The following is a 27,677-nucleotide window of genomic DNA, read 5'->3' on the forward strand; positions in this document are numbered from 1 at the left end:
CCTTATGCACTGCTTTCACTGCATCCAAAAATTTTGATAAGTTGTGTTCTTGATGTCTCTTAATTTCTCTTGTCTATCTCCATCTCTTCATCTCCCTGTGTTGTATTCTGGGTAATTCCCTTGGATCTTTGTTAAGTTCTGTAACTCTCCCTTCAGCTGTATTTAATTATCATTTAAGTTGTCCACTAAATTTTTAACTTTATTTCATGTATTTTCATTTGTGCAAGTTCCCTTTGATTCTATAGAAAATCTGCTGATTCCTTTTCCATAATGCCCTATTGCTTTCCTTATGTTTTTCACCCTTCTTTAACTCTTTAATTATTTTTAAAGTATTCATTTTATAATTTCTTTCACATTGTTATATTATTTGCAGTTCTTGAGGGTGCTAATTCTTCTGTTCAGTTAATCTGTTTTCCCTCATGGTTATTTATTTTTTTGATGGTTTGTAATTTTTGTTTGCAAATTTATTTCAGTGGGGGGAAAGGGATATTTGTTTTATGAGAGTTTTATGTGCCCTGGGTTGAGAAGTTTCCCATCAGAGAAACTATGCCTTTATTTCTGTCTGAGTTCTAGGGGTTTTAATAGTAATAGACCATGTTTTCTTTATGATTTTTGTTTTCTATTATGAATTCAATTTCTTAAATAGATACAGGTCTATTCAGTCTTTCTTAAGTTATGGTATAGTGTGCTCTTCAAGGAATGTTTCCATTTTTATCTATATTTTCAAATATATTGGCATAACTTCATTTATAGTATTCCCTTATTTTCTTTTTAACCTCTGTAAGATCTATAGTGATATGTTCACTTTTACTTCTGATATTGTTAATTTGTGTTTTTTCTCTTTTTAATTATTTTTGCTAGAGATTCATCAGTATTATTTTTTATTAATTTCAAAGAAGTATCTTTTGGCTTTGCTCATTTTCTCTATTATTTACTTGTTTTTAAAATTTTATTGAATTCTGTTCTTATCTTCATTATTTTTCCTTTCATTTTAATGTGGGTTTAGTTTGTTCTTTCTGTAGCTTCTTAAGGTAAAAACTTAGATAATTGATTTTAAACCTTTGTTTACTGTATGGGCTTTTAAAACTATATATTTCCCTCTAAACACTGTTTTTGCTACATTCCACAGTCATGCATATTTTAATTTTCATTCAGTTCAAAACATTTTCTAATTTTCCCTTTCATTTCTTCTCTGACCCATGAGTTATTTAGAAGTGTGTTGCTTATTTTCTAGGTAGTGGGGAAATTTTCTAATTTTATTGTTATTAACTTCTAATTTAATTCTATTGTGATCAGAGGATATGTTATCTCATGTTCCAATCTTTTGAAATGTATTGAAACTTTTTATAAGGACAAGCATGTGGTCTATCTTGGTGAATGTTATATGTGCATGGAAAAAAATGTGTATTATGCAGTTTGGGGGTGCAATATTCTGTAAATGTCACTTAGGTCTTGATAATGTTATTTGGGCCTTCTATAATTTTAGATTCTTTTTGTCGAAATTTTCTACTAATAATGAGAAAAGAGTGTTAAAATTTTCAACTATGATCATAGATTTGTCTATTTTGCTTTCTGCTTTGCTTCATGAGTTTTGATTCTGATAATAGGTTTATACCAGCATATATATTCCTGATGAATGACAAGTTGCACTCTTATCATTGAGTTATGTCTCTCTTACCTTTTATAATGCATTTTGTCTTGGGGTCCATTTTGTCTCATATTCATGCCATCCTTCTGATGCTTACTGTTTCTGCGGTATATATTTTCCTACATCAGTATTCAATTAATTTCTCAGCTTAGAATTTCTGTATGATATAAGTAGCATGAAACTGGATATTTGTATCCCACACCTTCAGGTGTAGGCTTGGAGTTTCCAAGTCTCATAGGTAAAACTTCTTTCTCTAAATGCTAAAAAGAACCCTACAGTTCCTCTCACTATTTCCCTGGACAGGTAAGTAGGCTTTTTCTAGAATTCTTTTATAGGAGTGGGCAGAACCTGCTCTCCAGCCACCTGTTCTTATAGGAAGTAGAACCCCAGACCCTAGATCCTAATCCCTAGGCACTAAATTTGGGACTTAAAACAGGTTGGGTTTTCTATATCAGCTCATAATTACCATCATGTTAGCTGTTTTGATTCACCTGTTTGTTTCTGGAGCCAGGAATTTTTTTCTTCTTTTCTTTTGAGATTCACTATTTAAAAAAGAAAAAAAAGAGAGATTGCTCTATTTTTCTGACGTTGCTAAGTGTTTATATAAGATTAGGGAAAGGCATATATTTCATATGCATCTCTCTTTTTTTCTGGAAGTCTCTCCTCTATACTCTCTATACTTTCTCCTTCCTTGAAGAAGGGAGAAAATTCAAATGATCTTCTCATCTTGAAATGGAAGTAAGGGAGGAGAGGAAAAGAGTGAACATTGTTTAAAGCTTATAGAAGTTGCTTAGAATAACATTTCTCTTTCATTTCCTAGTATTCAAGCCCCGCTCTCTTCCTGGGCCCCTATCACCCTGCACCCATCCCTCCTGACTCTTCTCTTCCACAGCACTTCCCCGTGGGCTGAGAGTGAGCTCTCATGACTGCTCCTTCCACCATAGATTACTCTCATGGCTTCGGTGGCCGTTATGGGATAGAGGAGGACAAACGGGACAAGGCAGCTCTGGGATATGACTACAAGGGAGAGACAGAGAAACACGAATCCCAAAGAGGTAAGTTGGGATTGGAGAGGAGGGAGGTCACAGGGTACATGGAGCCCTCCTTCTGTCCCTGAAGGCTGACATGGAGGACCCAGAATATGAGGGGCAGGTATGCAGGAAGTGGTGGGATGAAAAGTAAGTGTACGTATATAGGGGTAGCTGGGAGGAGACCAACAGGGGTGGAGGGGAAAACAGCAAGCTAAGGAGCAGGACAGAGGAGGATGACCAAAGAAAAGGGATCACTGAGAAAGGGATGAAGATAGACAGGCCGGGTGATGACAAGAGGGTGATTTGGCTGTGAGTCTTAGAGGCCCCTCTGCTTCACAGAGAGAAAGCCTTCTTCCCTGGGACACATAGGGGATGGCTGGGGGGCGCTCTTCAATTTTTCCTGTTTCTTCCCGTATATTTTCCCCTTTTCTGTCACTTCTTTCTTTTTGTTTCTCTCTTCCCATCTCTCATCCCTCCATTCTCTCTCAAGTGTTTTTCTCCCCATCCTTTTTCATCTTTTCCCACCCATGCCTCTCTATCATCTGATTTTCACACTTTCTCATTGATCTTTCTCTTTTCCTCATTCCTGTCTTCTGGTCTTCCTTCTCACTGCTCCCACTCCCTCTTCCCATACATTTCTAGCATTTTAACTCCTCTTATGACTCTCAGACCTTTCCATCCTGCAGATTATGCCAAGGGCTTTGGTGGTCAGTATGGCATCCAAAAGGACCGAGTGGATAAGGTAAAGCACCAGAACACTAGTGTCTTGAGAATGGTTCCCTGAAGTACATGGAGAAGAGTGAGAGGCAAAGCTGGAAAAAGGATGGGCAAAGCTAGGTGCCCTGCACTGTCCTCCTGGTGTCCTGCTCTTTCCATTGACTGCCCTCAGCATCTAAAGGGCATGTCTTCTGAAGCCTGAGATTTTTTTTTTAATATTTATTTATTTTGGCTGTGCCGGGTCTTAGTTGTGGCACGTGGACTCTTAGTTGCGGCATGCGTGCAGGATCTAGTTCCCCAACCAGGGATCGAACCTTGGCCCGCTGCACTGGGAGCATGGAGTCTGACCCAATGGACCACCAGGGAAGTCCCAGACGCCTGAGCTTTAACTAAGGAGAGTGGAGGGAGGCAGAGAGACAGAGAAACAGAAAAACTCCAGGAAAAGATATTCGAAATTTCATTGATTGCTTGGCATTGATTAACTCAATCAATAATTTCTTCCCACTCCATTCAGTCGTCCCCTACACCTCTTCATGTACTGGCCTGAGACCCTCCTGCATTCCAGGCAACTGGACTTAGAGATGTGAGATTCCAGGAACACTGAGCTTTTTAAAAAGGGAGCTAATCCCACCAGTCTAGAACTTCTTTACCCCTCTCTCTGCCACAAAACAGCACTATTTGAATACCCTGTCTAACTATAAGCATCAAAAGGTTAGGGAGACCTCCTATAGTGACCCAATCACGACTACTGCCTTCTGGATTATTACCACTCCCTTCCCTGTCCCCACCACTACCTATACTGTTCTCTTACCTGCAGAGCGCTGTTGGTTTCAATGAAATGGAGGCCCCAACCACAGCTTATAAGAAGACAACACCCATAGAGGCTGGTAAGTTTTAATTCCCTTTCTCTGTGCTCTTCAACCTCTTCTCCCTTCTCATTCTTTTTTCTTCTTAGACTACCTATTCCAAGCCTTTACCTACCTAGATTAGCTGAGGTAGACTTGACCCCTACCCTCATATTCCCAGATTTGCTCTCCTAGAAAAAATTAGGTTAAGTGGATATCTGAGTGACACTGGTGAAGAAACTGTATGCAGAGAACAGAGGGAGGAAGGGAGGGAGCCATTTGGGAAGAACACATAAGGAAAGGAGCTTTGGATGGGGGATAGAGGGTAGATGGTGGCCAGAGGGCATACAGCTTTAAGAAATGTGGACAGAGAAGATGCAGGTTAGGAGAACAAGCCTTATGATTTAAAAAGGGCAAGAGTCTGAGATCACATGGCCTGGCTGTATGGAAATCTAGGCATCAGGGTTACCTTATCCTCCTATAACCCCCTTGTTCCTTCATTGATACCTCTTTACCTCCCTTTCCATGAGTCCCCTCTCTACCTGCTCTTCTTTGGATATTTAACTGGTTCCTCTTCTTCATTCCAGTGCCACTCCCCTACCTCCAACCCAAGACAACCCTAATTTTTCTTGCCTGTGTCTGCAGCTTCCAGTGGCGCCCGTGGGCTGAAGGCAAAATTTGAATCCATGGCTGAGGAAAAGAGGAAGCAGGAGGAAGAGGAGAAGGCACAACAGAAAGCCAGGCAGCAACAGGAGAGAAAGGCCTTGGTAAAGATGAGCCATGAGGCTCAGCCACCAGTGGCCACTATGGAAGAGCCGGTGGTGTCAGCCCCACTGCCCAAGAAAATCTCTTCAGAGGTAAGTGTTTGGCCCTTCGGGATCCACGTCAAGGATTCCTTGCCCAGACAAGAGCCTAAGGGGTCTGTATTCTTAGAAAATAAAGCACAGGCCTCCCCTGTGTTAGGCAAAGTCTACAGTTGCTATCCCTGTCTTCAGGAAGATTTCAATCTGATTGTGTAATTAAGCTTCATATATACATATGAGAATGTTAGCTGAAAAAAACCAAGATTTACATAGTACAACAGAAGATAGGTCACCAGCCAGTGCAGTCAATTACTGCTGCAACAACAAGAGGAAGGAGCTGTCATTTCAGGTTGGAGCCCATCTTGAGGAATGGATGATTTGAACTGGCAGAGGTAGGAAGGGGTATTCCAGGTCAGTACAAGAGAGAAGATGGAAGTTTCTTGCTCACTGGAAAGTTGCTTCATCCTCCACAGGCCTGGCCTCCAGCAGGGAGCTGTCTGTCATCAGAGCGTGGGCCTGTGAGAACCAGTAGGGAACAACCAGTGCCTACCCAGCCCCCAAGGCAGAATCCCCCAGAGGTAAGCAGAGCCCCAAAGATTCTCTGCTCCTTCCCCATCTCCTCATGTCCTAGTAGGTGGACTGTACAGGATGATCAATGATCCTGGTTTGTCTGGGACTATCCTGGTCTTAGCACGGAAAGTCCTATATTCTGGGAAATCACCCAGTCCTGGGAAGACTAGGATATTTAGTCATCCTAGCTGTCATCTTTCACCTTTTTTTTTTTTGCTTTTGCTTTTGCTTCAATGTTTTCTTGGTCTTCCAAGGATTCTGACTTGCTTTCTGCTTCCCTTCTATCATCTTTTGGTAGGTGCTTTGAGTGGATGGGTGTGGGAGGTTGATGAATGAAGAGGGATGAAAGATTGTGTTCCCTAGGAGAGACTGTTAGAAGGATGCAAGGATGGAGGGTAGAATGGAAGCATGGGGATGGGTGGGGTCTTAGCAGTCCTCCATTGGGAGATTTTGGAGAGGCAGCTCCTGGTGAACAGATGTCACCCTGCTTCACACTGTCTCTTCTCAGGACAACGAGGAGCCCCCAGCTCTGCCCCCCAGGACTCCAGAAGGCTTCCAGATGGAGGAAGAGCCAGTGTATGAAGAAGCACCTGAGCCTGAGCCCGAGCCTGAACCAGAGAATGACTATGAGGATGTTGGGGAAATGGACAGACATGAGCCAGATGAGGAACCAAAGGGCGACTATGAAGATGTGCTCGAGCCTGAGGATCCCTCTTTTTCCTCCACTCTGGCTGGTGAGTGGTGGGGCAGCTCCTGGATTTGGTCAGCTGTAGGGGAGAGGAAGAGGGAGAATTCCCCCATTACACAGAAGGACCTGTCTGTTTTCCTTTTCCATGTTGATGAGACCATATTCATATTTCTTATTATGCAGGATCATCAGGCTGCCCGGCTGGGGCTGGGGCTGGGGCTGGGATCTCAGCTGTAGCCCTGTATGATTACCAAGGAGGTAGGTTGGGAGTGGCCTGAGGGGTCTGGTGCCTGGAGGCCCTTGATACATGAGAACGGGGATGGATTCTGGGGGTCAGGATAGGGCCCAGACTTGGTATCAAGAACAGGCCTATTTCCCTTCCTGAGGTTTAAAGGGGACACAGGGGTGGAGGGATTCCTGCCTGACCATCCTAATATCCTGTCAATTTTCTCCCCAGAGGGAAGTGATGAGATTTCCTTTGATCCAGATGACATCATCACTGACATTGAGATGGTGGATGAGGGCTGGTGGCGGGGACGTTGCCACGGCCACTTTGGACTCTTCCCTGCAAATTATGTCACGCTCCTCCAGTAACTGTGGCTGTGTGTCTTCTGCACTGTGACTTCCCTTGTCCCAAGTGGCTCTGCCTCCACCCGCTTTCCATTTCTGCTGCCAGTGTCTGACAGGATGTCATGAGTTGCCTGAAGCTCTAGACAGACTGTCTCTCCCTCTCCATTAGGGTTTGGGGCAGAGACAGCATGAGGAAGGAGGTCTCCTTCCCCTCGGTGTCCTGTCTATCCTGGATACCCTAGATGATCTCAGGGATGTTTATCTTGTGTCCTGCCTCCTTCCCCATGAATCCCCCCTCTAACACCCACCCCCACCCCCACTCTACCTTCCTTTGTTTGTGAACTCTGAGCTTCCTGGTTTGCTTACCTGGGAAGGTATGTTTATATTTCCTGGTTGTGCTGTTTGCTCACTTTCCTTCTCTGCAGAAATATCTCTGAATCTTTTCTCTGCTCAGTCCTAAAGTGGAAATATAGTGGGACCATGGCTCACCTCTATTCTGAGGTAAATAGTACTTTTTATGCAGCCCTCAATGGTCCTGACTCTCATGGCTCCAATCCTCCTCCCATCTTTTAGGGGTATCCAGAAAACTCCCTCCTCCACTGCCCATCACTCTGCACCCTGGATGTCAAGGGCCATGCCCTTTCCTTAGACTCTACTGATACCCAGTCCAAAACAAGATGGGCCTGGGGAATGGCAGTAAGGTAGGGGAACAGGGGCCAGGAAGTGTCCATGATAAGACAGTTCAACTTCTGCTGGCTTCAGCAGTTGTGAGAGGCCAGCCACTTTCTGCCTGGGAGTAATGACTACACTCTTTTCATGCATAATGATTCTTGAGGCAAAAGCACAAATTAGGGGAAAGAAAGGAGGAAAAGATTTAGCTAAGAGAAAAAGACTAAAACTAAAGAAACAATGAGGTGTTAAGAGGATTTAGAGTGAGAGTGGCCTCTGCTAGAGAAAGTCTAGGCTTCCTTGTAGCTGGATGAATGAAATCGATGGTCATGTAAGAAGGTAGATTGAGGAAGCTCATAAAGTTTCTGTGTGGTCCAGAGCTGAGGCTGCTGATAGGAGAAGAAGTGAGGACCTTTGGACGGCCAGTGATAGGCAAAAAGCAAATCACCAAGCAAAGTATGGGGATGAGGGAGAATGAAAGGCCAGGACACGGTGAGTTTATTCTAACCCCCAGGCCATTGGGCTCGGCAAGGTCCAGAATAGGAGATCCTAGGCAAAACCAAAATCAAATCGAAATGAAAGTCAGGGATTTGGTATAGGGGATCTTTGATTGGTGGAAAATAGAAGTCTGTGCTATAACCAGTATCTGAAGTTGGATTCAGCTTTCAAAGATGGAGAAGACAGTGGGATCAAGGAAGAGCTAGGATTGGTGTCTGAGACCCATAGTTGCTGCAGGACTTTATAAAAGTCCTTAAAAGTTCAGTGGTGAGCTGTCCATGTGCTTAGAGCACTGCATCCCTCAGGCTCATTCCTTGGCTTTTCTTCAAGACACACCTTTGTTTTCACAGCGACTTCTATGCCAGTGAATCACGCATCTGTCTCTACACCTCACTTATAAGATTCACCCAGTTAGACTTTCAGAGTGAAAAGCAGCTTTTATTTCTGCCTATAGAGACATTGGGGTTTCCAGTGTATAGAGGTAAGTCACACTAGATATACACAATCTCATTCTTCACTTCAGTTTGATCTGCCATCACACATAGATCAGACTTTTGCAGTGGTTTTATTCTTACATCCAAGTTCCACCTTGCTTTTCACTTTTCCCTTCATTATAAGACAGAAACTTCTTTTCCAGATCCTCATATTGTTAAGGCAATAAAGTCCTTTCTGCCTCAGTTCTATAGACCTCGCCCTCCACATTTGGCTGATCTCTACTTGGACTGACTTTCTTGGTGGTGATTCTCTTCAAGGGCTCTGCTCGCAGACACCTCCCTGTCCAGGCTCTTATTCTTGGGTCCACAGTCCCCTTTCACTCTCCTTAGCTGCTTCTTAATCTGAAGCCGTGTCTAGCTGTCTTGCCTCTCTCAGGTGATGCTTGCTGCTCACGCTGTTCACTACAGCTTCATCCCACTAATCAAATCATCTGTCTAATCCACCATCTCTCTAAAAGGCTTCCCTTTTTCTCCAGTTGCCCTCTCACCATAAGATGTGCTTGATTGTGTAGGCCAGTGGATACCTGCAATACTCTGGTTTCCTGCAACGTATACAATTAGATACCTTGTAAAATGTGTTTGATGATGTTGATCAGCTCAATATTGTGCTGAAGGCAGCAGCTGGGGAAGTAAAGCGTGCCTGGAAGGGTGGGGCCCACAGAGCAGTGCGGTTAGTCTCCTGAATGCCCTCCTGCACCCTGGGCTGCCCAGAATGTCAAGGAAGAGCCCTCTGCTCTCTTCCTTTCTCTATACTTCTCTTGTAGCTCATGTTAGCCCCGGATTTTCACCTCCCTTAGTCTACAGCTCCCCTTGCTTTCTTTTTCTAATAAAATAAGAAACCCAAAATGGATTTTCAGAACTTTCTTCCTCCATATAGGAAGGACTAGATTCAAAACACATGGAACTGAACCCTGGATCAGTTCCTTTTCTCCCACTTCACTGCTTAGCTGTCGCAGTTATTCATCTTCACTGAATAAAATCTTAGCTCACATTCTAGTTATATTTTTTAGAAAATGGCGCCTTATATACAAATGTGAAATATAAACCAAACAATAAGGATTAGGAAAAATAGAGTTACGTTACTCAATAGTACCAAGTGGCACATTATAATGGAAGATGAGCATACTTCTACTCTGGGATTTGCTTTAATGCCTTCTTGACTCTTCTCAGGGGTGTCATCTACTTCATCTATACCAGCTCTGAACCATGTTCAGAGGGGAACCCAGGCAATAACAAACATTCATATTGACTAGACTCTTTTTTGTTGTTGTTGGTTAAATTCTTTGTTCTCTGCTCCCCCACAATGCCCATCCTCCTTTTCCCTTCTTTCTCACTCGCTGAGGACTGCTAGGAAAATGGCATCAATTAAAGAGAGAGGGTTAGGGTTAGGGCTAGGGCTAGGGTGAGGGTTAGGGTTAGGGTTAAGATAAACAGCTCAGCCTTCCTGGCTTCAGCTATACCTGGAGAGCTGATAGGATATACTTTTTGCACTGTGACCCAGGGACGTGAAGCCACACCAAACAAACCATCTCCATTTGGTTCCCAACTTAAAATCATCATGTGTCTAAAACCTATTTGGTAAAGAAAGAAGAGCTGCATGAAATCATGACCATTGTAGATAACTATGTGAGATAAGAATTTGCTGTACTAAAAAGCAAACTTATCCTAATTTACTGCCATTGGCATGTCATTCTTTAGGGCAGTTGTTCTCAACCAGGAGCGATCTTGCTCCCAGAGGATTTTTAGCAATGTCTGGAGACATTTTTGGTTGTTATAGCTGTAGGGGTGCTACTGGTATCTATTGGATAGAGGTCAAGGGTGTTGCTAAACATCCTATAACACATAGGGCAGTCCCTTATGACAAAGAATTATCCAGTCTAAAATGTCAGTAGTTCCATGAAACCCTGCTTTAAGGGATGCCAGCTTCTATTGTGTAGTTTTATCTTACTTTTGTTCTCATAAGTTTTAACTATTTGTTACCAAAACCCAGAAGTGTCACGCACTTTTGACAGAATGCAGTCATGGCCAGCAATAGGTAGGAGCAATTACAGGGAATCACTATGTTCAGATATCTTCCTTCTCAAGAATCCCGATGGGGTACTCAAGTGATGTCTAGGACCTGGCGACTGGTACCACAGGAGCTGCAGTGGGCCTTGTCTGGACTTTTCCAAATGCGAGGTCTCCTTGGGCTACCCTGTGCATTCTGACATGACACTGAAGTTGGTGTTAGTGTCTCGTGATCATTTCACTTAGCTCAGGGTGGTGCTGGCCCGTGCCTGTGCTCTCCCTAATCCAGATGGAGAATATAATTTTCAGAGGAAAAGAACCTTGACTCTCAAGTCACTATTAAAATGTTTGAAAGTAGGCTCTGGCTTTTGGTCCTAATTTTCTCCATAAATATAATATCTCCTCTGGATTCTTCTTCATTTTTCAAGGCTGTCCTTCTATATGTTGCCAGGATTCTATACAACAATCTCATTCTAGGACCTCATTTCTACCTCTCATCCTTTGGCCTTTGGTGTCCTCGAGGCTGTTGTGCTTAGCCTAGGTCTCTATTCTTTCGGGCTGTTTGGACTGTCTGGGCTTAGAGGCAGTGGGGCAACTAAAAAAAGCCCTGGACTTGGCTGTCAGGACAACCCCAGCTCCAGAAATTTCAAACTGTGCCCTTCACCCTGGGTGCCCTGGGAGGCATGTCAGTCCCCATCCCTACATTGCCTGCTCCATATCATTACAAGTGCTTATAAACTGAAAAGCTCTCCACAAAAGCACAGGCCTGTGCTGGTTATGGAATTTCACGGCTCTCTCATCTCATCTTCCAAATGGCCTCAAGTCACCTATTTAAAATACTTCACAGACTGATTTATTTTAGAAAAAGAGTGTGGGGGGAGGGAGGAAATAAGTTATCAGTATGGCACTATAGCAGTTATACAAGCCATGGCTTAGGAAATTCTTCGGCCTTGTGCAGCTGCTCAGGTTTTGAAGGACATTTGCATGTTCCAAAACACCGAGATAAGCACATTTGCAGTTTACAGAAGGAAGTCCTCAAAACCAAACTCTGTCGAACTTTCAGTAACCCTGAGTGGGAATCCAAGAAGGGTGGCTTCTGAGCCTTTAGTAGGTGTGTCTTCCTCTTGGTCTGGCTTTAAAGGTTGTGACTAAAGTCTCTGAGGCCTGCTTACGGGGCTGACACATGCTGGTCAAAAGAATCGGGTCAGTCTTGTGTTCTACAACGTTGAAAGGACAGGACTTCAGGTGCTCAGACATGGAGGCAACTTCATTAAACTCCCAGCCCTTGATTTTGGAGAAGAGGCTGCTGAATTGCCAGATCTATGAGGAAAGAGAGAAGTTCCAAAGTAAACACTGGGGTGTTACCCTCAGGCCAGCTTTGTTTGAACAGTGTGGGGAAATGCCTTTCTGTTCTTAGATTCCTGAGAGTATTTAGTGGCTGCAGCATACATTTGTTAGTCCTTTCTCCAGCATCCAATTCCTAGATCCCCCTTCCAACTGATAATCATCCCAGCCAGCCATGTGTTGTGTGGAAATGACTAACACCAATCTGCTTATTGACATATACCCTTCCCCCATCCCCCACCTCCCCAGGAACAGTGGTTAGTTCTAGAATAGACATATGGTTCAAATCAGGACAACCAGTGCCAATGAGACTCTACTCCAGAACTTTTGTTTGTGATACCAAGAAGCAGATTCTCTTTTCCCCTCTGTGCTTGAACTTGGAAGCTACAGTCTTAGGAGCTTCTGGCAGCCAGCAGGGACCACGAAGCGAGAACTGTGTCTTAGAGTGGAGCCACAAGCGAAGAAGTAGAGATAAGAAATAGAGAGTAAAAAGGTCATTTGGGGGCATTTTGAGCTGCTAGATCAAGCCATACCTGAAGCCATCACCTTTGCACTCTTCAGTTATATGGGCCAATAAATTCCCTTTATTGTTTGTCATGTTAAGTTGGTTTTCTATTACTTAAAACTAAAAGTATGTTAACTAATAAGAGTCTCAGTAGAACAGAAACCTTAGGAGAAATCTAGAAGTCTGGCACTCAAATCCCGGTGGGCCTTTCCACCTAGGATGTGGTGGCAAAGCCACTAGTTTTAAAATCTGCCTATGAGGGTAGGCATAATCTGATATCCTTCAACCTGATCATTTCACCCTCAGTTTCTTGTCATTGTTACTATATAAGAAAAGTGTATCCTGTGATCTATTAGTGTATCCTGTGATCTATAAGGAAATTAGTTTGTCCCAAATGATATTTAAGAGTGGTCAGCAATCACTGAATTGGGAAAAAATGTGAGCCAAAAAATAATGAAATTTCTAGTATGTAACTTAAATTATTTGCATTTGATTTTACAGAGGAAGATATTAGGTAGTTCTAAATGATACATTGTATCTTGGCAATACAATTCCCAAAGGCAGGATCTTAGTCTCATTCATGTTTATGCCTAACACATGGTTGGTTGGCAGTCATTATCTAACACATGGATTGCAGGCATGGACTCAAGCATGAATTCATGAGGGAGAGTCTGATAATTATTTTTTGAAGAAGACTGCTCAGGGAATAAATAATAGAAAATATGCAAGATGTTTTAGACATAATAAAAATAGATGTAAACATCTCCTAACTCCCCAATACCAGTTTGCATATACCCACATACTGGGAAGAGACTCAACAGTGAGATTTTGGAATTATTGACCTAAATGGGCATCGTAAATTTGTGATTCACATTACCAATATATGTACCATAAGAGAGGATGCTATGGTGCTACGGCACCTTGGATATGACAAATTGGGAGTTTCACTTCTATAGAGTACAAGCCAATAGAACTTATACAGTTAAGCAAGCCTAACCTGATTGGGAAAAGGGGATGAGGTTTTTCCAAAGGGAAAGATTCTTTGATCTATACAGCAGAGTTTTTTTAAAAGAATTAAATAAGCATTTGAACCAGGGGAAATCAGTGGACCAAATTATTTTAGAATTTCAAAATGAATTCAACAGGGGCAAAACTTGTTTGTAAATAAATTGGTTGACATAGGGCTGAGGAGAATTTGTTGGCATATTGTATCAGTTGGAGTCCAGGCAGAAAACAGATGGCACACTCAAACTGGGTAATCTGAAGAGAATTTTATAAAGGAATGATATACAAATGTGTGGGCAGGGTATAGAAAACCCAGGCTAGTAACAATCTAGAGTGTTACTACCCTAGGCCTGAAAGGGAGGAAGGAAGTCAATGGAACCCAGAATCGGTAACCTATCAGATATCAGATACAGTTGGAGGGACATGGCCAGTGCAAAATGTCATGGAGGGGAGAATGCATGCAGGAAGGAAGCCAGAAGAATAACCATGTCAACCTCACTCTTCTCCCTCCTGACCATCTCCTGCTGATACACTCCCGTTAGATTAGCCCAACTGGAAGCTGGAGGGCAGGGGAGCTGGTTAAGCTAGTCTATAAAGATCAGCCTCCTGGGGGACAGATCACGATGGAGAATGGATCATGTGAGCAAACGGAAGACATGCAGGACACATACATAAATAGGCATTACCATTTGTATTGCCATTTTTATGTTTATGGGTCTGTCTCCTCTACTATGCTGACAGCCTTGAGTTCATAGACTGTGCTTTATTCCCGGTAACCTAGTACAATCTCAGTGCCTAGCACATGGCTTGGTGCACAGAAGGCCCTTAGTAAATACTTGTTGAATGAATGAATAAGTGAATGACTATTTACTTGCCTTTCTGTGAACTCTCCACGAGGTGCCTCCATGGGAATACCTCTTCTTCTTCCATTGCAGGAGGACCATCCCTCTCTCTTGTAACAAAGTGGCACAGATATTCCTCATCAGCACGGACACCTGGGAGAGCTGGGATAGGCTGATGCTGTCTAAGAACCCAGCAATGTACTGCAAAACCTCCAGGGGCAGGCTGGTTAGAGAATTCTGGTTTTTTCCTTCATGGCCTGAGAGATGGTTGTTCCCTCCCTCACTCAGCTCTGAAGCAACCTCCGGCTTGATGGCAAAGGTCTTGAGCTCCTGACTGTAGATTACTTTTGCCTTTTTCCCTGGGGGACAGAAATGGTTTTGAATAAAGGTACATCCCAAGTAGGCAAGGGGGCATCGGTGCTGGAACCAACCATTGAGACATGACTGAATGTCTGTGTGGACATTCTTGAAATGTAGGGGAAATTCATCCCTCCTGAAGAATTTGTTGCAAGTGAAAGTAAAGGCAGAACTGCTCTTGTTGTGTCTCCTGGTCACACACTCACTGTGGAGCTCCATATGGAGCCCATTCAGATTGGCAGTGGTTAGAAGGTCAGCCAGCACCGTCCTGGAGGAAAATTGTTCTGGCTCAAAACTGTATGTCTGTGTAGCAAAATCCATGAACACCCCATCAATGCTCCTGGATTCAGAGATGACATGACCTTTGAGTTCTCTTTCCAGAGCACACAGCAGGGTGGTCTTGATGAGATCTGATTTGGGGAGGTCCTCCACAGTGATCCCTAAATCCAAAGTATCTACTGCCTTGTGTTCACCTGGCCTACTACTCAACGAGGTGTCTCTGAGGTGAGCCCGCTTCCCGCAGTAGCTCATGGGAACTTTGAAGGTGTAAACAGTCTTCACTTCCTGAGCCTCGAGTTTGCCATAAACAAAGTCTCTCTCTTTAGGTGTACAAGCAGGCATCTGACCAAAGTGAATAAGCATCCTCCCATTGTGCACCAGATACATATTATAGTCCTTTGCATCCATAGCTGTTTTCAGTCTTTCCAGAACACCATCCTGCCAAGGGGCAAGCCCTGACTTTTCTATGGCTTCATGAAATTCCTGCTGCTTCTGGTCTTCCTGTGTTTCCTTCCCTTTGGCAGCGCTCTTTTCTACCATGTTGTTGCTGCTGGAAATCTGTTCTTTCTCTGGGCCATCCCTGCTCTTGCTCTCACTGCTCACTGATGAGCTCGTTAAAGCAGAGGCCGCATGCTCTTTGCTGAACATATTTTCCCACTTGTCAAACTTGGCTAGGTCCATCCCTTCTCTGGTTTTGGCTAATACCTCTCGTTCTTCTTGACTCAGCTCTGCCACCTCTCCGTTGGTGGTTGTTACCAAACCAGCATCTGCCCCACCCACCGCTCCTTCCATTTCCTTCCAACTGGCTTCACCATTCATGGTAGGTTCCTCTTCCATGGGTTCTCTAGTTTCTGGGAAAAGTTCTACCATTTTCAGAGATCTAAAGAGGACCTTCTGGTCTTGGAGGGCCAGGGCTGTGTCCAAGCACTCCTCATTGGGGGTCTCTTTCATGATGTTCTCGTGAAGGGCTGTTTCAGAGTCCAAGTTTGGCCAGCGGTTCCACTCCATGGAGCAGCAGACCACGCTGGCGGGGCACACTTGCAGGTGCTTGGCCAGCTTGTGACGGGAAATGGAAAGGGGGCAGCCATATTCGGAGTTGAGGCACGGAACCTGCTCCAAAGGGCACAGGAGCTCGTGCTCTGCCTCTTTGCACATGTGGAAGGTAGCACCGCAGGACAGGTGGCAGTTTATCACCAGGCAGGAGACACCAGGCTCCATAGGCATGTGGCAGTGACGGTTGAAGCATCTGTCACAGTGCCTGTGCTGCCCTCGTGGAGGCCTGTGCGCCCTACGCTGGAGACACCAAAGGCAAGGGGAAAGAGAAAACAAATGACTGCTGGAAGAGAAGCTCTATGCATGTCTGTGAGTGTTTACGTTTTAATTGACTTATTTCCTGTTTATTCATGTTTATTGTAGGAATCTTGAAAAATATAGAAAATCATAAGAAGAAAGCAAGAATACTCATAATCCCACACAATCTAGAAATAACAGCTATCAATACTCTTCTCTTTATTTCCCAATAGTTTATTCTATGTATTAGCTGTGTTGAGAATAGAAAAAAAACAAAGGTGAAAGTAATGGGCTACAAGGTGACAATTGCTATTTTTGAGTTGTGGGTTGTGGAGGATTTATATGACACAGTTAATACTATGAATACAATTTTGCATTCTGCTTTAACTTGCTATTATGACATGTCTAGGCTGTTTTATTAATTTTTCTTTGCAAACTTTCTTCATAATGGCAGTGTAACACTCCAGAATGAGTGTTCTGTCATTCATTTAACCAACTACCACTAGGGGGTATGCTGGGAGGACATGGGGCATGACTGGTTTTGTTCACATCTTGGTCCCCAGCACCTGTCACAGGGCCTGGACCATCGTAAGCACTCAGTAATATTTGCCGAATGAAGGAATTGTTAGCCATTTAGGTTATACCTGGATTTTTTGCTTTTTCATGTGTAAAGTGTTACTAAAAATCTTTGCTCACAGATCTTTCTCAGGTCTATGATTTCCCCCTATTCTGTGTCAGTTTCTTCTAGGTTCTGCTCTAGCATCTATGGTTCGGCAAAAAGCCAATATATATCATCAGACCAAAAGGATAAATCTGCCAGATGCTTGGGCTACAGGCTAAATGAAGCCAGACCTGGACCTGTGAGAGGTAAAGTTCCAATAAGCACCTGGTACTTACCATAGCTTCCAAATTTCTTCTTGCTTTGTAACTCTAGGGGAAAATATAAATATACAAATATGAATGATTAGTAAGAAAAGTATTTTATCTGTTTTAAAAGGGGCCAAAGAGACTTCATGTATTCTTCCACCACCCTGGCCCACATTTTGCAGTCAAATATACTCTACCTAGATACAACAATTGTTAACATTTTGCCCCTTTCACTTTCTCTCTCTCTCAACACACACACACACACACACACACACACACACACACACACACACATTTTTTGCCAAACCACTTGAAGATAAGTTGCTGATGTCATGACCCTTCATCTGTAAGTACTTCAGCATGTATTTTCTAAGAATAAAGACTTTTTTTTGTAACTACAGTAACATTATCTCACCTAAGAAAACTAAAAATAATTTTCTAATATCATGTAACATGCTGTCTATATTCAAATTTTCCCAATTATCTCCAAAATATCTTCTGTACTTTTTAAAAAACAACTCAGTTTTGAACCAGGATCCCTTTAAGGTTAATTTATTACATTTGTTTGTTAAATCTTTTTAGCCTCTTTTCCTCTGGAAAAATCCCCCTCAACTTTTCTTTTTTAGAAGAGACAGCCTTAAATATCAAGGGAATTGTATGCTAGTTCATTCATGTATTCATTTGTTCATCCATTCATTCAACAAACATTTTTGATTACCTACTATGTACCAGTAAGTGAGCATAAGGGTCACCCGGACTGCTTGTTAAAGTGGCTTTAAACACTATTGTTCATTATAATCAGCTGTGATTCTTGTTAAATATATAGATCCCCACTGTTCAATATGGTAGTCACTGGCCACATGTGGCTATTTAAATTTAAATTAATCAAAATGAACTAGAATTAATAATTCAGTTCCTCAAGTCATATTAGCTACACTTCAAGTGTTCAATAGCTACTCTATTGGACAACACTGCTATAGATGCTGGCTGCACCCCTGACCTGAGCGAAGGGTGTATCCTGGAATTTACATTCTTAACACATTCCCCATCTGACTCATGCACTATAAGTGTGGAAGAGGGATCACGCCAGAATCCCTCTTAGGCTATAGAGGGATACCTCATACCCTAATAGTCAGCCTGACCATCAGTAGCTTCAGGGTTAACTAGAAGATTAATCAGACAGAGAGGGAGCTGAGCAGAGTGGAAAAGCTGTGAGGGTAGGACTGAGATGGAGCAGAATAGGATCAGGCAAAGAGCACATCTTTTGGATGCAAGAGTCTAGCTACTTGATCTTTTAACATACAATTTAACATTCAGGTAGGCTCCTGCCATATTCCAGATCACTCCTGAGGGGGAAAAGCCCATTATGGACTTACAGAAATTCATAAATACTAGGCTCAAGCATCTAGAATTATTTGGTACTCAGTAAGGAACCATTTACCATTGTAATTGGGGTGTTAACCAGTAGTAGTGGAAGAATGGAGTGGAAAGACCTAGAGTTAGAAACTGCTATGTAGAGAACATGATGGAGGCTGAGATTGTGAGACTGATGACAGTAGAAATAGGCAAGATGAGACAGAGAGGAGACATTACAAGGGAGGGTCAACTAACATTTTTGTTTCTGGCTGGAGATGGGGGAAGAAGAATAGTCAAAGGTGATGCCAAGAAGGTGAACTAAGAAGAGAGAATGTTGGGTGTAATTCTGAGAAAAATAGAGGTCTAAGGAGGGAACTGTTTTGGGAAGAAAAATGGGTCCAGCGAGTGTAATACAAGTTACTTTAGGTGATGACAGATCATGTGGGTGGGAAGATGAGGGGTTAGAATATAGAGATTCAGACTTGAGAAGTATCCACTTAAAAGTAAGAGGAAGCCATAACTGGGGAAGTGAGAACACAGAATAGAAATCTGAGCCATGAAGTACAAGGCTAAGTATGACCACTTTGGGGACAATAAGAAGAAGCAGAGCCAGAGAAGGAGAGACCAGTGAGCTAAGAGAGTCAGGACTATTGTTGCTAGATGTAAAGGAAAGGGTGAGTGATGGCCTCCAATGCTGCTGTGCGGTTAAGAACAGGGATGACAATGCCACTGCTCATGGCAGTTCCCCAAAGAGCTCTTGCCAGAGCATTTGCATTTCAGCTGTGAGGTGGGACCCTTGGCCATTCAAAATCTAGCGTTTGTTTGGAGTAGAGGAGAAAGCTATTAAGCACACACTCCAATGTTGGCAGGGCCTGTGCCCTGGCTGGGAGAATGTGATCATCTGCTTTCTATTCATAATAGACATTCATCAAGAATGGACTCTGGATGACTCAGGGTCCCCTGTTGGTTTTTAGGTGGGGAAGAAGAGGCAGATCACGAATGGAGTAAGGTTATGTGAAAAAAGCTAATAGCACCAGGAATATCCAACTTCGTATTTGCCAGCCGGGTTCTGTCACAAAGTTGAGCCCAGTTTCCAGCAAGGGCAAAGCAGCTCTGGCTAGTTCTGTGCACTCAATGTATGTAGTGAGAACTCTGCCCCTATCAGCAGGCATGTGTCTGGCTGGAGGGACAATAGTGATGAACTCTAAGCCCAATCATTTCTTTTTCTCCCTCTTCTTCCTCTTCCTCTCCTTCTCCTTCTTCTCCTTCTTCTTTTTTTAATTGAAGAATAGTTGATTTACAATGTTGTGTTAGTTTCAGGTGTACAGCAAAGTGATTCAGTTATATATACATCTATATCAATTTTTTAAGATTATTTTCCCTTATAGGTTATTACAAAATATTGAGTATAATTCCCTGTGCTACACAGTAGGTCCTTGTTGCCAATCATTTCTTATCCTTCAGCATTATAAAGATGGTTCTTAGCAACAGCGTTATTGAAGCTGGGAACATTTGTGGTGGAGTCTTATTGCTCTCCATCTCTTTGAGGTTATTTGAAAATATTCCTTTAAGAGAAAAGAAAAGCAATGAAGGCAGGCAACAAAGATGCTGTTGCTTTATGTTGCTATTTAAGGATCTTCTGCCAGGCTCTGGAGCTACCCCAGATGAGTGACTTTGAGAGAAGGCATGTGCTGAGCAGAAAGACACTGAGTGGAGATGACTTTTTGGAGACATTTGTCAGTGGAGGAAAGGAGAAAGACAAATATAGCCTAAGGGCATAAAAAAATCACATCTGAACCTTTTGTTGTATACCTGGGGGAAATCTTTCCCACTGAGATAAAGGACAATCCAAAATTGTTGATAGTCTAATTATTGCTGGAGAAACAGGGTAACCAATCATCCTGGTTTGCCTCGGTCTCTCCTGGTTTGAGCACTGAAAGTCCCAGGTCCCAGGAAACCTCTTATTCCCAGGCAAACTTAGACAGCTGATTGGTCACCTTAAGTTGGAGTCAGCTGGTGTTGCCTCAATTTAATCAAATTAGATTTATCATTGGTTGTCTTGTGACATGAGATGCCCTGTTCTCCCAATTTCTGTTCCTGTGCAGTGACTGGATACTTATCCTCCATGGGGTCTGTCTGAGTTTCCTAGATGGAGTGATTTCTCCATTTTGGATGTCACAGTGGAAGAGAAATAAAATATTAGTGCTTAACATGTGCATTTACATAACATCTCATTTAATCCTCACAATAATAATGTGAGGTGGGTATTACCATCTCCAGTTTACTGATAAGGACACTGAGGCACAAAGAAGCCTAAGTTTGTCTCGCTTCAAACTCTACTGTCTGCTACATCACACTGTGTCCATCAGAGACCCATAGAGACATTTGTGGTCCATCTCCATGGTTTGGGGAGAATGCAAGACCATGGCTAGAGTCTGTAAGGGGAAAGCCTTTTTTCCCCCAGTTGGGGCACAGAAAGGTGTCTACCTGTATAATCTTTCCAAATTGTAGAGAAGCTGGATGCTTCACATTAGGAAGATCCTCCATGCCTATGATGAATTTTTTTTCTTTTTTGGTCCTCCTCTGGACTACAACCCATACTGTGCCCTTCTGAATAGAGGAAACAAGAAGACTGCGCAGGTTCCATGCCTTTGCATTTCAGGGAATACAAATGTGGCAGGGAAGATTTTTAAGGTTAAAAATCTGCACTATAGGGACTTCCCTGGTGGCACAGTGGTTAAGAATCCTCCTGCCAATGCAGTGGACACGGGTTTGAGCCCTGGTCCAGGAAGGTCCCACATGCCGCAGAGCAACTAAGCCCGTGCGTCACAACTACTGAGCCTGTGCTCTAGGGCTCGCGAGCCACAACTACTGAAGCCTGCGTGACTAGAGCCTGTGCTCTGCAACAAGAGAAGCCACCGCAATGAGAAGCCCGCGCACCGCAACAAAGAGTAGCCCCTGCTCGCCGCAACTAGAGAAAGCCTGCCAGCAGCAATGAAGACCCAACACAACCAAAAATAAATAAATTTATTTATTTAATAAATAAATAAATAAAAAGGAAGGTTTCAATTGAGACTTGTCTCCTCTCGCGACTGACTCTGGGTGTTGATACAACCCGAGGGAAGTTGCTGTGATGGTGTGAGTGGTGAACGACCTGATGAAGGGCATAAACGGAACAGAAGTGCTGGGACCCATGGAATGTGCGTAGGCTGTGAAAGGAGCTCTGACTGGAATATCAGCAGAGGGTGGGAATGCCCCAGGAGGGATACAGGAATGATTTCTGAGGCCCTGAGAGTGAGTAGAGCTAACAGGGCTCCCAGCACTCCATCAGCCTTCAGTGAAGGATTGGATTGGATGGAGTTGAACAGGACCCTAAAGAAGGCAGCATTTGAAACACCTGTGAGAGCAATTTGAGACCTTTAGGAGGAAGGGGTAATGATGTCAGATATATGCTAATTTGTGTTTTGTTGTTGTTGTTGTTTTGTTTTAAAGGAAGAAAAATAAATGTTTTCAACTTTATTTGCCTTAACTGAATGGAAAAGACTCCGTGGACTCCAGTTATAACAGATACTCTGAATGCTGCCAGAATTGTTTGTAGGAGGTTACAACTTGTTCTCAACACTTACAGTCATAGAATCAGGAATCTGGCTCAGGTAGATAACCAGAAATCCTCTGCTCTGGAGCTTCTCAAACTTCAGTGTGCATAGGAATCACCTGGGCAATCTTTTTTGAAATGCAGCTTCTGATCTGGTAGAACAAATGGTCTAGGAAAGAGTCTAGGTTAAACTCTTCATTTTTTACAAGGGAAACTGAGGCCCGGAGAAGTAATGTGTCTTGCTTATGCTCCCACAGTCTCTGACTCTAATCACATGCTTTTCTTTTTTCTACTTCACCTTGATAGTTTACTGAGAAGTTCTGTAGAAACCACAGTGCCACACAGAGCTACCTGCATGATGACGGCCAAGGGCATATGGGCAGCTTAGATGGTACCAAGGGCAAAGCAGGACAAGGCCTGGAAGAATGAGGAAGAGGTGGTGACCAAGTGTCACTGGCCAACAAGGTCATGAGAAGGCATAAAGCAGGTATATTTAAATCACTGACTCAAGCAAAAGAGAATGCAATTAACAGAAAATAGTTTTAACATTCTTCACTATAAAGTTAGTAGGCAATCAGGGTTGGTGTCAGGGAGATATTTTTAGGCAAGGGGCCCTCCCAGCACCCCTCACATGATGCAGCGACTATTTTGCCTCCTCATGTGGCTAGCCCTGGCAATAATTATTTATTCCTGAGCTTTAACTTTAGTGGAAGTGACAAGGTCAAAAGTTAAAGGACAGAGATTAACTGTTAACCTATTAACCAGTCAATTAATCTGTTACTTTAATTATACATTGTTAATCTGTTTCCCTGCTATGGAGATACTTAATTCTATGGAAAGAAAATGTATAAAGTTAAATATTAAAGTAATCCCTTTGCATCTTGAGATTTTAACACAACCAGTTGGCTGAGGATAGTTCCCACATCTGGTCGCATAATCCTGGGCTTTCAGGCTATGATTTCAGCCTTTTCACTATACCCTAAAAATCATCCTCCCTCAAATCTGTTCAACCTCACCATCTGCAGTTCTGTACCTACACTAGAAATCTCTCCACCTTTAAACTTTCTAGTTATTTAATTAGCTAGTTAATTCTCATATCTTGTACTTACATTATTAGTTTCAGTATTTTAAATTACTGTTTTGTATTGGCCAAGAAAGTGCAAACTAGATGGATTATTTAGGAGTAGCTCTGAGTCAGCTGGTCTGGTTGGTTACTGCTAAGCTAACATGCCCATCTTGCTAGGAAAGTACCCGGTATACCCCTTGAAGACCTTTGTGCCATGGAAACTCTGACAAAATTAAATGAAGTTAGGCAATTATACACAGTGCATTTGATTGTGCCTAGCAAACAGGCATAATTACAACCCAGACACCTATAGCAGAGCTATGGGATGCATCTGGAGGTTACAGGGGCAGGCAAGAAGGAAACAGGAGTTAAGGTGTCTGGTGGTAGGTCTCCTTTTACTTGACATTGGTGGCTTTAGCCTGTACAGTGCAAAGTTTAGAGTGTACAGAATCCCTTTTGCTGCCCAGGCCACTTCCTAGGATGTCCTTAGCTGAACTTTTAACTGTATAACACTAAAGCAAGGTCCAGAGGAAAACAGGAAAATAAACACTGCTCCCTTATTCCTGCCAATTTGTTTGTGCATGCAACACTATGCTGTTATTCCCAAAGCTAGAAATAACCTATCTACACTTTAAAGTGTTTGACTCCTCAAGTATCATTAATCATTTTACTTTTGTCCCCCTGGAGTTGCAAGTTTCAAATTTGTGATAATTTTTGGTTTGCATGTATATACCATTTTTCAACTTGTAAAATACTTTCACTTCTATTCCATAGATGCATTTGGATTCAAGAGAGCTGGGGAGGAGTGAGTCATGTTTAGGGAATATTGTTAAAGAAAAACAGGTTTTAAACTCTGCAGGCAGAATTTAAATAATATACGCAGTAAATACAACTGTGCTAAATTAACTGGTAGAGTTACACAGGTGATGGAATTTAAAGTACGTGAGAATGACTTGCAGTTTACATAGAAAATGCTGATTGGGGAAAGATCACAACATTTGGACTTCAGAAAACAGAAATCCTGGGTTCTGGGCCTTCCACCTATTTCCTCACCATCTCCTCTCCCCCCGCCATCCTGAACCCCCATCAATACTGTGTAACCTTAGAGATAGCACATAACCACTATGTGCTATCACTATGGTTGATTTTAGAAGAAAGAGCCTAAGCTGTTAGAAAGCAGGTCATCTCTTCCTGCTCTAAGATTTTAGATTCAAAGCAGGAGTTTACCTATGGCTGGGTCTCATTCTCAGTGCTAACCTTTTCACCCCCATATGTAACTTAATTTGCTTAACAACCCTCTTACTCAGAGCAAAAAGGTGATATGCCGCTCAGCCTCTGCCTCCATGTTCACCACTCTAAATTTCCCCTTGATGAACCTGCCCACATTTGAAAAGCTTACCTTAATGGCATGGGCTGAGTCAGCATCTGCTGCACTTGTGTCCCTTGATGGTGAGCAAGTAGACTGCCGGAGGTGGCTCGGCGTGCATTGGCTGCAGCAGAGGACGGAGTTTCGTCGAGGAGGTAGGGAAAGGAGAAAAAAACTTCAACAGAAATAGTTCAAGTGTTTTGAAGTTAAAAATAAAACTGTATCACAAGGGGCAATGTGACCAGGCTCAGCTTACGATTTTTTCTTTCTCTTGTATTTGTCCACACTCGGTCTCTGTTGGAGTGGCAGTTAGCAGGGGAAGCCGGAAGGCAAGTGGGGTTTTATATCAATGGGTTTTCTTTCCCTTGAGGAAGAAGGAAAATCCTTGTAAGAAGGATCATTTCAAGGCCCGAGCAGCCTCATAGAGTCCTGTGCATGTGGTTGGCAGATCCAGCTGTGCCCACAGTGGCTGGTGGAGCAGTCAGGACAGGCTGCTGCTCTAATTATAACCGTGCTTTTCACCTAAACCTATCAGTGGCTGAGGCAGCAACTTGTGCAAGTGACATGTGGTCCTGTTTCTCCTATTTCTTGTCGTGACAAGTGCCTGTCCTCTCCTGGCCCTCTTCTTTCCCAGATGGTTGGGAAAGGAAGATTTTGTAATTCAGAAATCAGGCATAGAATAAGTCCAGTCTGAGAAAATTAGAGGTGGTAGGAGGCTTAGCTATCACTTAGTCCAACTCTCTCATTTTACAGATGAGAAGACGGAGAATAGAAAGTAAATTGTTCGCCTAGATCTTCCAGCACTACATTGAAAAACGTAGTGAGTGGTTGGGACTTCCCTGGTGGCGCAGTGGTTGAGAATCCACCTGCCAATGCAGGGGACGTGGGTTCGAGCCCTGGTCCGGGAAGATCCCACATGCCGCGGAGCAACTAAGCCCATGCGCCACAACTACCGAGCCTGCACTCTAGAGCCCGCAAGCCACAACTATTGAGCCCACTTGCCACAACTACTGAAGCCCACGCGCCTAGGGCCCGAGCTCTGCAAAAAGAGAAGCCACTGCAATGAGAAGCCTATGCACCACAATGAAGAGTAGCCCCTGCTCGCTGCAACTAGAGAAAGCCCGCGTGCAGCAACAAAGACACAATGCAGCCAAATATAAACAAATAAATAAAGTAATTAATTTTTTAAAAAAGTAGTGAGTGGTCATCTCTAACTTGTTTTCTTTTTTTTCTTTAACATCTTTATTGGAGTATAATTGCTTTACAATGGTGTGCTAGTTTCTGCTTTATAACAAAGTGAATCAGTTATACATATACATATGTTCCCATATCTCTTCCCTCTTGCGTCTCCCTCCCTCCCACCCTCCCTATCCCACCCCTCTAGGTGGTCACAAACCACCGAGCTGATCTCCCTGTGCTATGCGGCTGCTTCCCACTAGCTATCTATTTTACATTTGGTAGTGTATATATGTCCATATACTACTCTCTCACTTTGTCACAGCTTACACTTCCCCCTCCCCATATCCTCAACTCTATTCTCTAGTAGGTCTGTGTCTTTATTCCCATCTTGCCCCTAGGTTCTTCATGACCTTTTTTTTTTCTTTTTCTTAGATTCCATATATATGTGTTAGCATACGGTATTTGTTTTTCTCTTTCTGACTTACTTCACTCTGTATGACAGACTCTAGGTCCAACCACCTCACTACAAATAACTCAATTTCATTTCTTTTTATGGCTGAGTAATATTCCATTGTATATATGTGCCACATCTTCTTTATCCGCTCATCTGTTGATGGACACTTAGGTTGCTTCCATGTCCTGGCTATCGTAAATAGAGCTGCAAGGAACATTTTGATACATGACTCTTTTTGAATTATGGTTTTCTCAGGGTATATGCCCAGTAGTGGGATTGCTGGGTCGTATGGTAGTTCTATTTTTAGTTTTTTAAGAAACCTCCATACTGTTTTCCTTAGTGGCTGTACCAATTCACATTCCCACCAACAGTGCAAGAGGGTTTCCTTTTCTCCACACCCTCTTCAACATTTATTATTTGTAGACTTTCTGATGATGGCCATTCTGACTGGTGCGAGGTGATACCTCATTGTAGTTCTGATTTGCATTTCTCTAATGATCAGTGATGTTGAGCATCCTTTCATGTGTTTGTTGGCAATCTGTATATCTTCTTTGGAGAAATGTCTATTTAGGTCTTCTGCCCATTTCTGGATTGGGTTGTTTGCTTTTTGATATTGAGCTGCATGAGCTGCTTGTAAATTTTGTAGATTAATCCTTTGTCAGTTGCTTCATTTGCAAATATTTTCTCCCATTCTGAGGATTGTCTTTTGGTCTCGTTTATGGTTTCCTTTGCTGTGCTAAAGCTTTGAAGTTTCATTAGGTTCCATTTGTTTATTTTTGTTTTTATTTCCATTTCTCTAGGATCTAACTTGTTTTCTAGCTATGTTCATTTATGTTATATTCCACATATAAGTGATATCATATGGTATTTGTCCTTCTTTTCTGACTTCACTTAGTATGGTAATCTCTAGGTCCATTCATGTTGCTGCAAATGGCAGTATTTCATTCTTTGTTATGGCTGAGTAATATTCCATTGTGTATATATATACCACATCTTCTTAAGGCAGTTGTCTGTTGATGGGCACTTGGGTTGCTTCCATGTCTTGGCTATTGTAAATAGAGCTGCTATGAACATTGGAGTGCATGTATCTTTTCAAATTAGTGTTTTTGTTTTTTTCCAGATATGTACCCAGGAGTGGAATTGCTGGATAGTATGGTAGTTCTATTTTTAGTTTTTTGAGGAACCTCCATATTGGTTTTCCATAGTGGCTGCACCAATTTACATTCCCACCAACAGTGTTCAAGGGTTCGCTTTTCTCCACATCCTCTCCAACATTTGTTATTTGTAGACTTTTTGATGATAGTCATTCTGACAGGTGTGAGGTGATATCTCATTGTGGTTTTGATTTGCATTTCTCTGATAGTTAGCAGTGTTGAACATCTTTTCATGTGCCTGTTAGTCAGCTGTATGTCTTCTTTGGAGAAATGTCCTATCCAGGTCTTCTGACCAGCTTTTCAGTAGGGTTGCTTGTTTTTTTGATATTGAGTTGTATAAGCTGTTTGTATATTTTTGGATATTAACAACCTTTTGGTCACATTCATTTGCAAATATTTTCCCCCATTCCATAGATTGTCTTTTTGTTTTTGTTTATGGTTTCTTCTGCTGGTGCAGCAGCTTTAAGTTAATTAGGTC

The 27,677-nt window shown here is 42.7% G+C and overlaps 2 protein-coding genes across 2 annotated transcripts in view; one reads left to right on the forward strand and one right to left on the reverse strand.

Moving 5' to 3' along the window:
- HCLS1 (hematopoietic cell-specific Lyn substrate 1) overlaps positions 1-10,280 on the forward strand; it is a 29,546-nt gene extending 19,266 nt beyond the window's left edge. Inside the window, exons 7-14 of the mRNA XM_079922152.1 lie at positions 2,593-2,703; positions 3,366-3,421; positions 4,214-4,283; positions 4,887-5,098; positions 5,518-5,622; positions 6,123-6,348; positions 6,486-6,560; positions 6,760-10,280. Of these exons, the coding sequence (XP_079778278.1) occupies positions 2,593-2,703; positions 3,366-3,421; positions 4,214-4,283; positions 4,887-5,098; positions 5,518-5,622; positions 6,123-6,348; positions 6,486-6,560; positions 6,760-6,896 (992 nt within the window). The 3' untranslated portion in view covers positions 6,897-10,280. The remainder of the gene's footprint in view (positions 1-2,592; positions 2,704-3,365; positions 3,422-4,213; positions 4,284-4,886; positions 5,099-5,517; positions 5,623-6,122; positions 6,349-6,485; positions 6,561-6,759) is intronic.
- A 1,299-nt stretch (positions 10,281-11,579) lies between these two features.
- FBXO40 (F-box protein 40) lies at positions 11,580-17,111 on the reverse strand (the record flags this gene model as incomplete). Its single annotated transcript, XM_079922918.1, is given in 4 exon segments — positions 11,580-11,860; positions 14,270-16,165; positions 17,060-17,087; positions 17,089-17,111. Coding segments are annotated over 4 exon segments (2,163 nt in total), but the record flags the coding sequence as incomplete, so codon positions are not given.
- Positions 17,112-27,677: the final 10,566 nt, after the last annotated feature.

The sequence above is a fragment of the Stenella coeruleoalba genome (genome assembly GCF_951394435.1).
Source record: "Stenella coeruleoalba genome assembly, chromosome: 5".
NCBI lineage: Eukaryota > Metazoa > Chordata > Mammalia > Artiodactyla > Delphinidae > Stenella > Stenella coeruleoalba.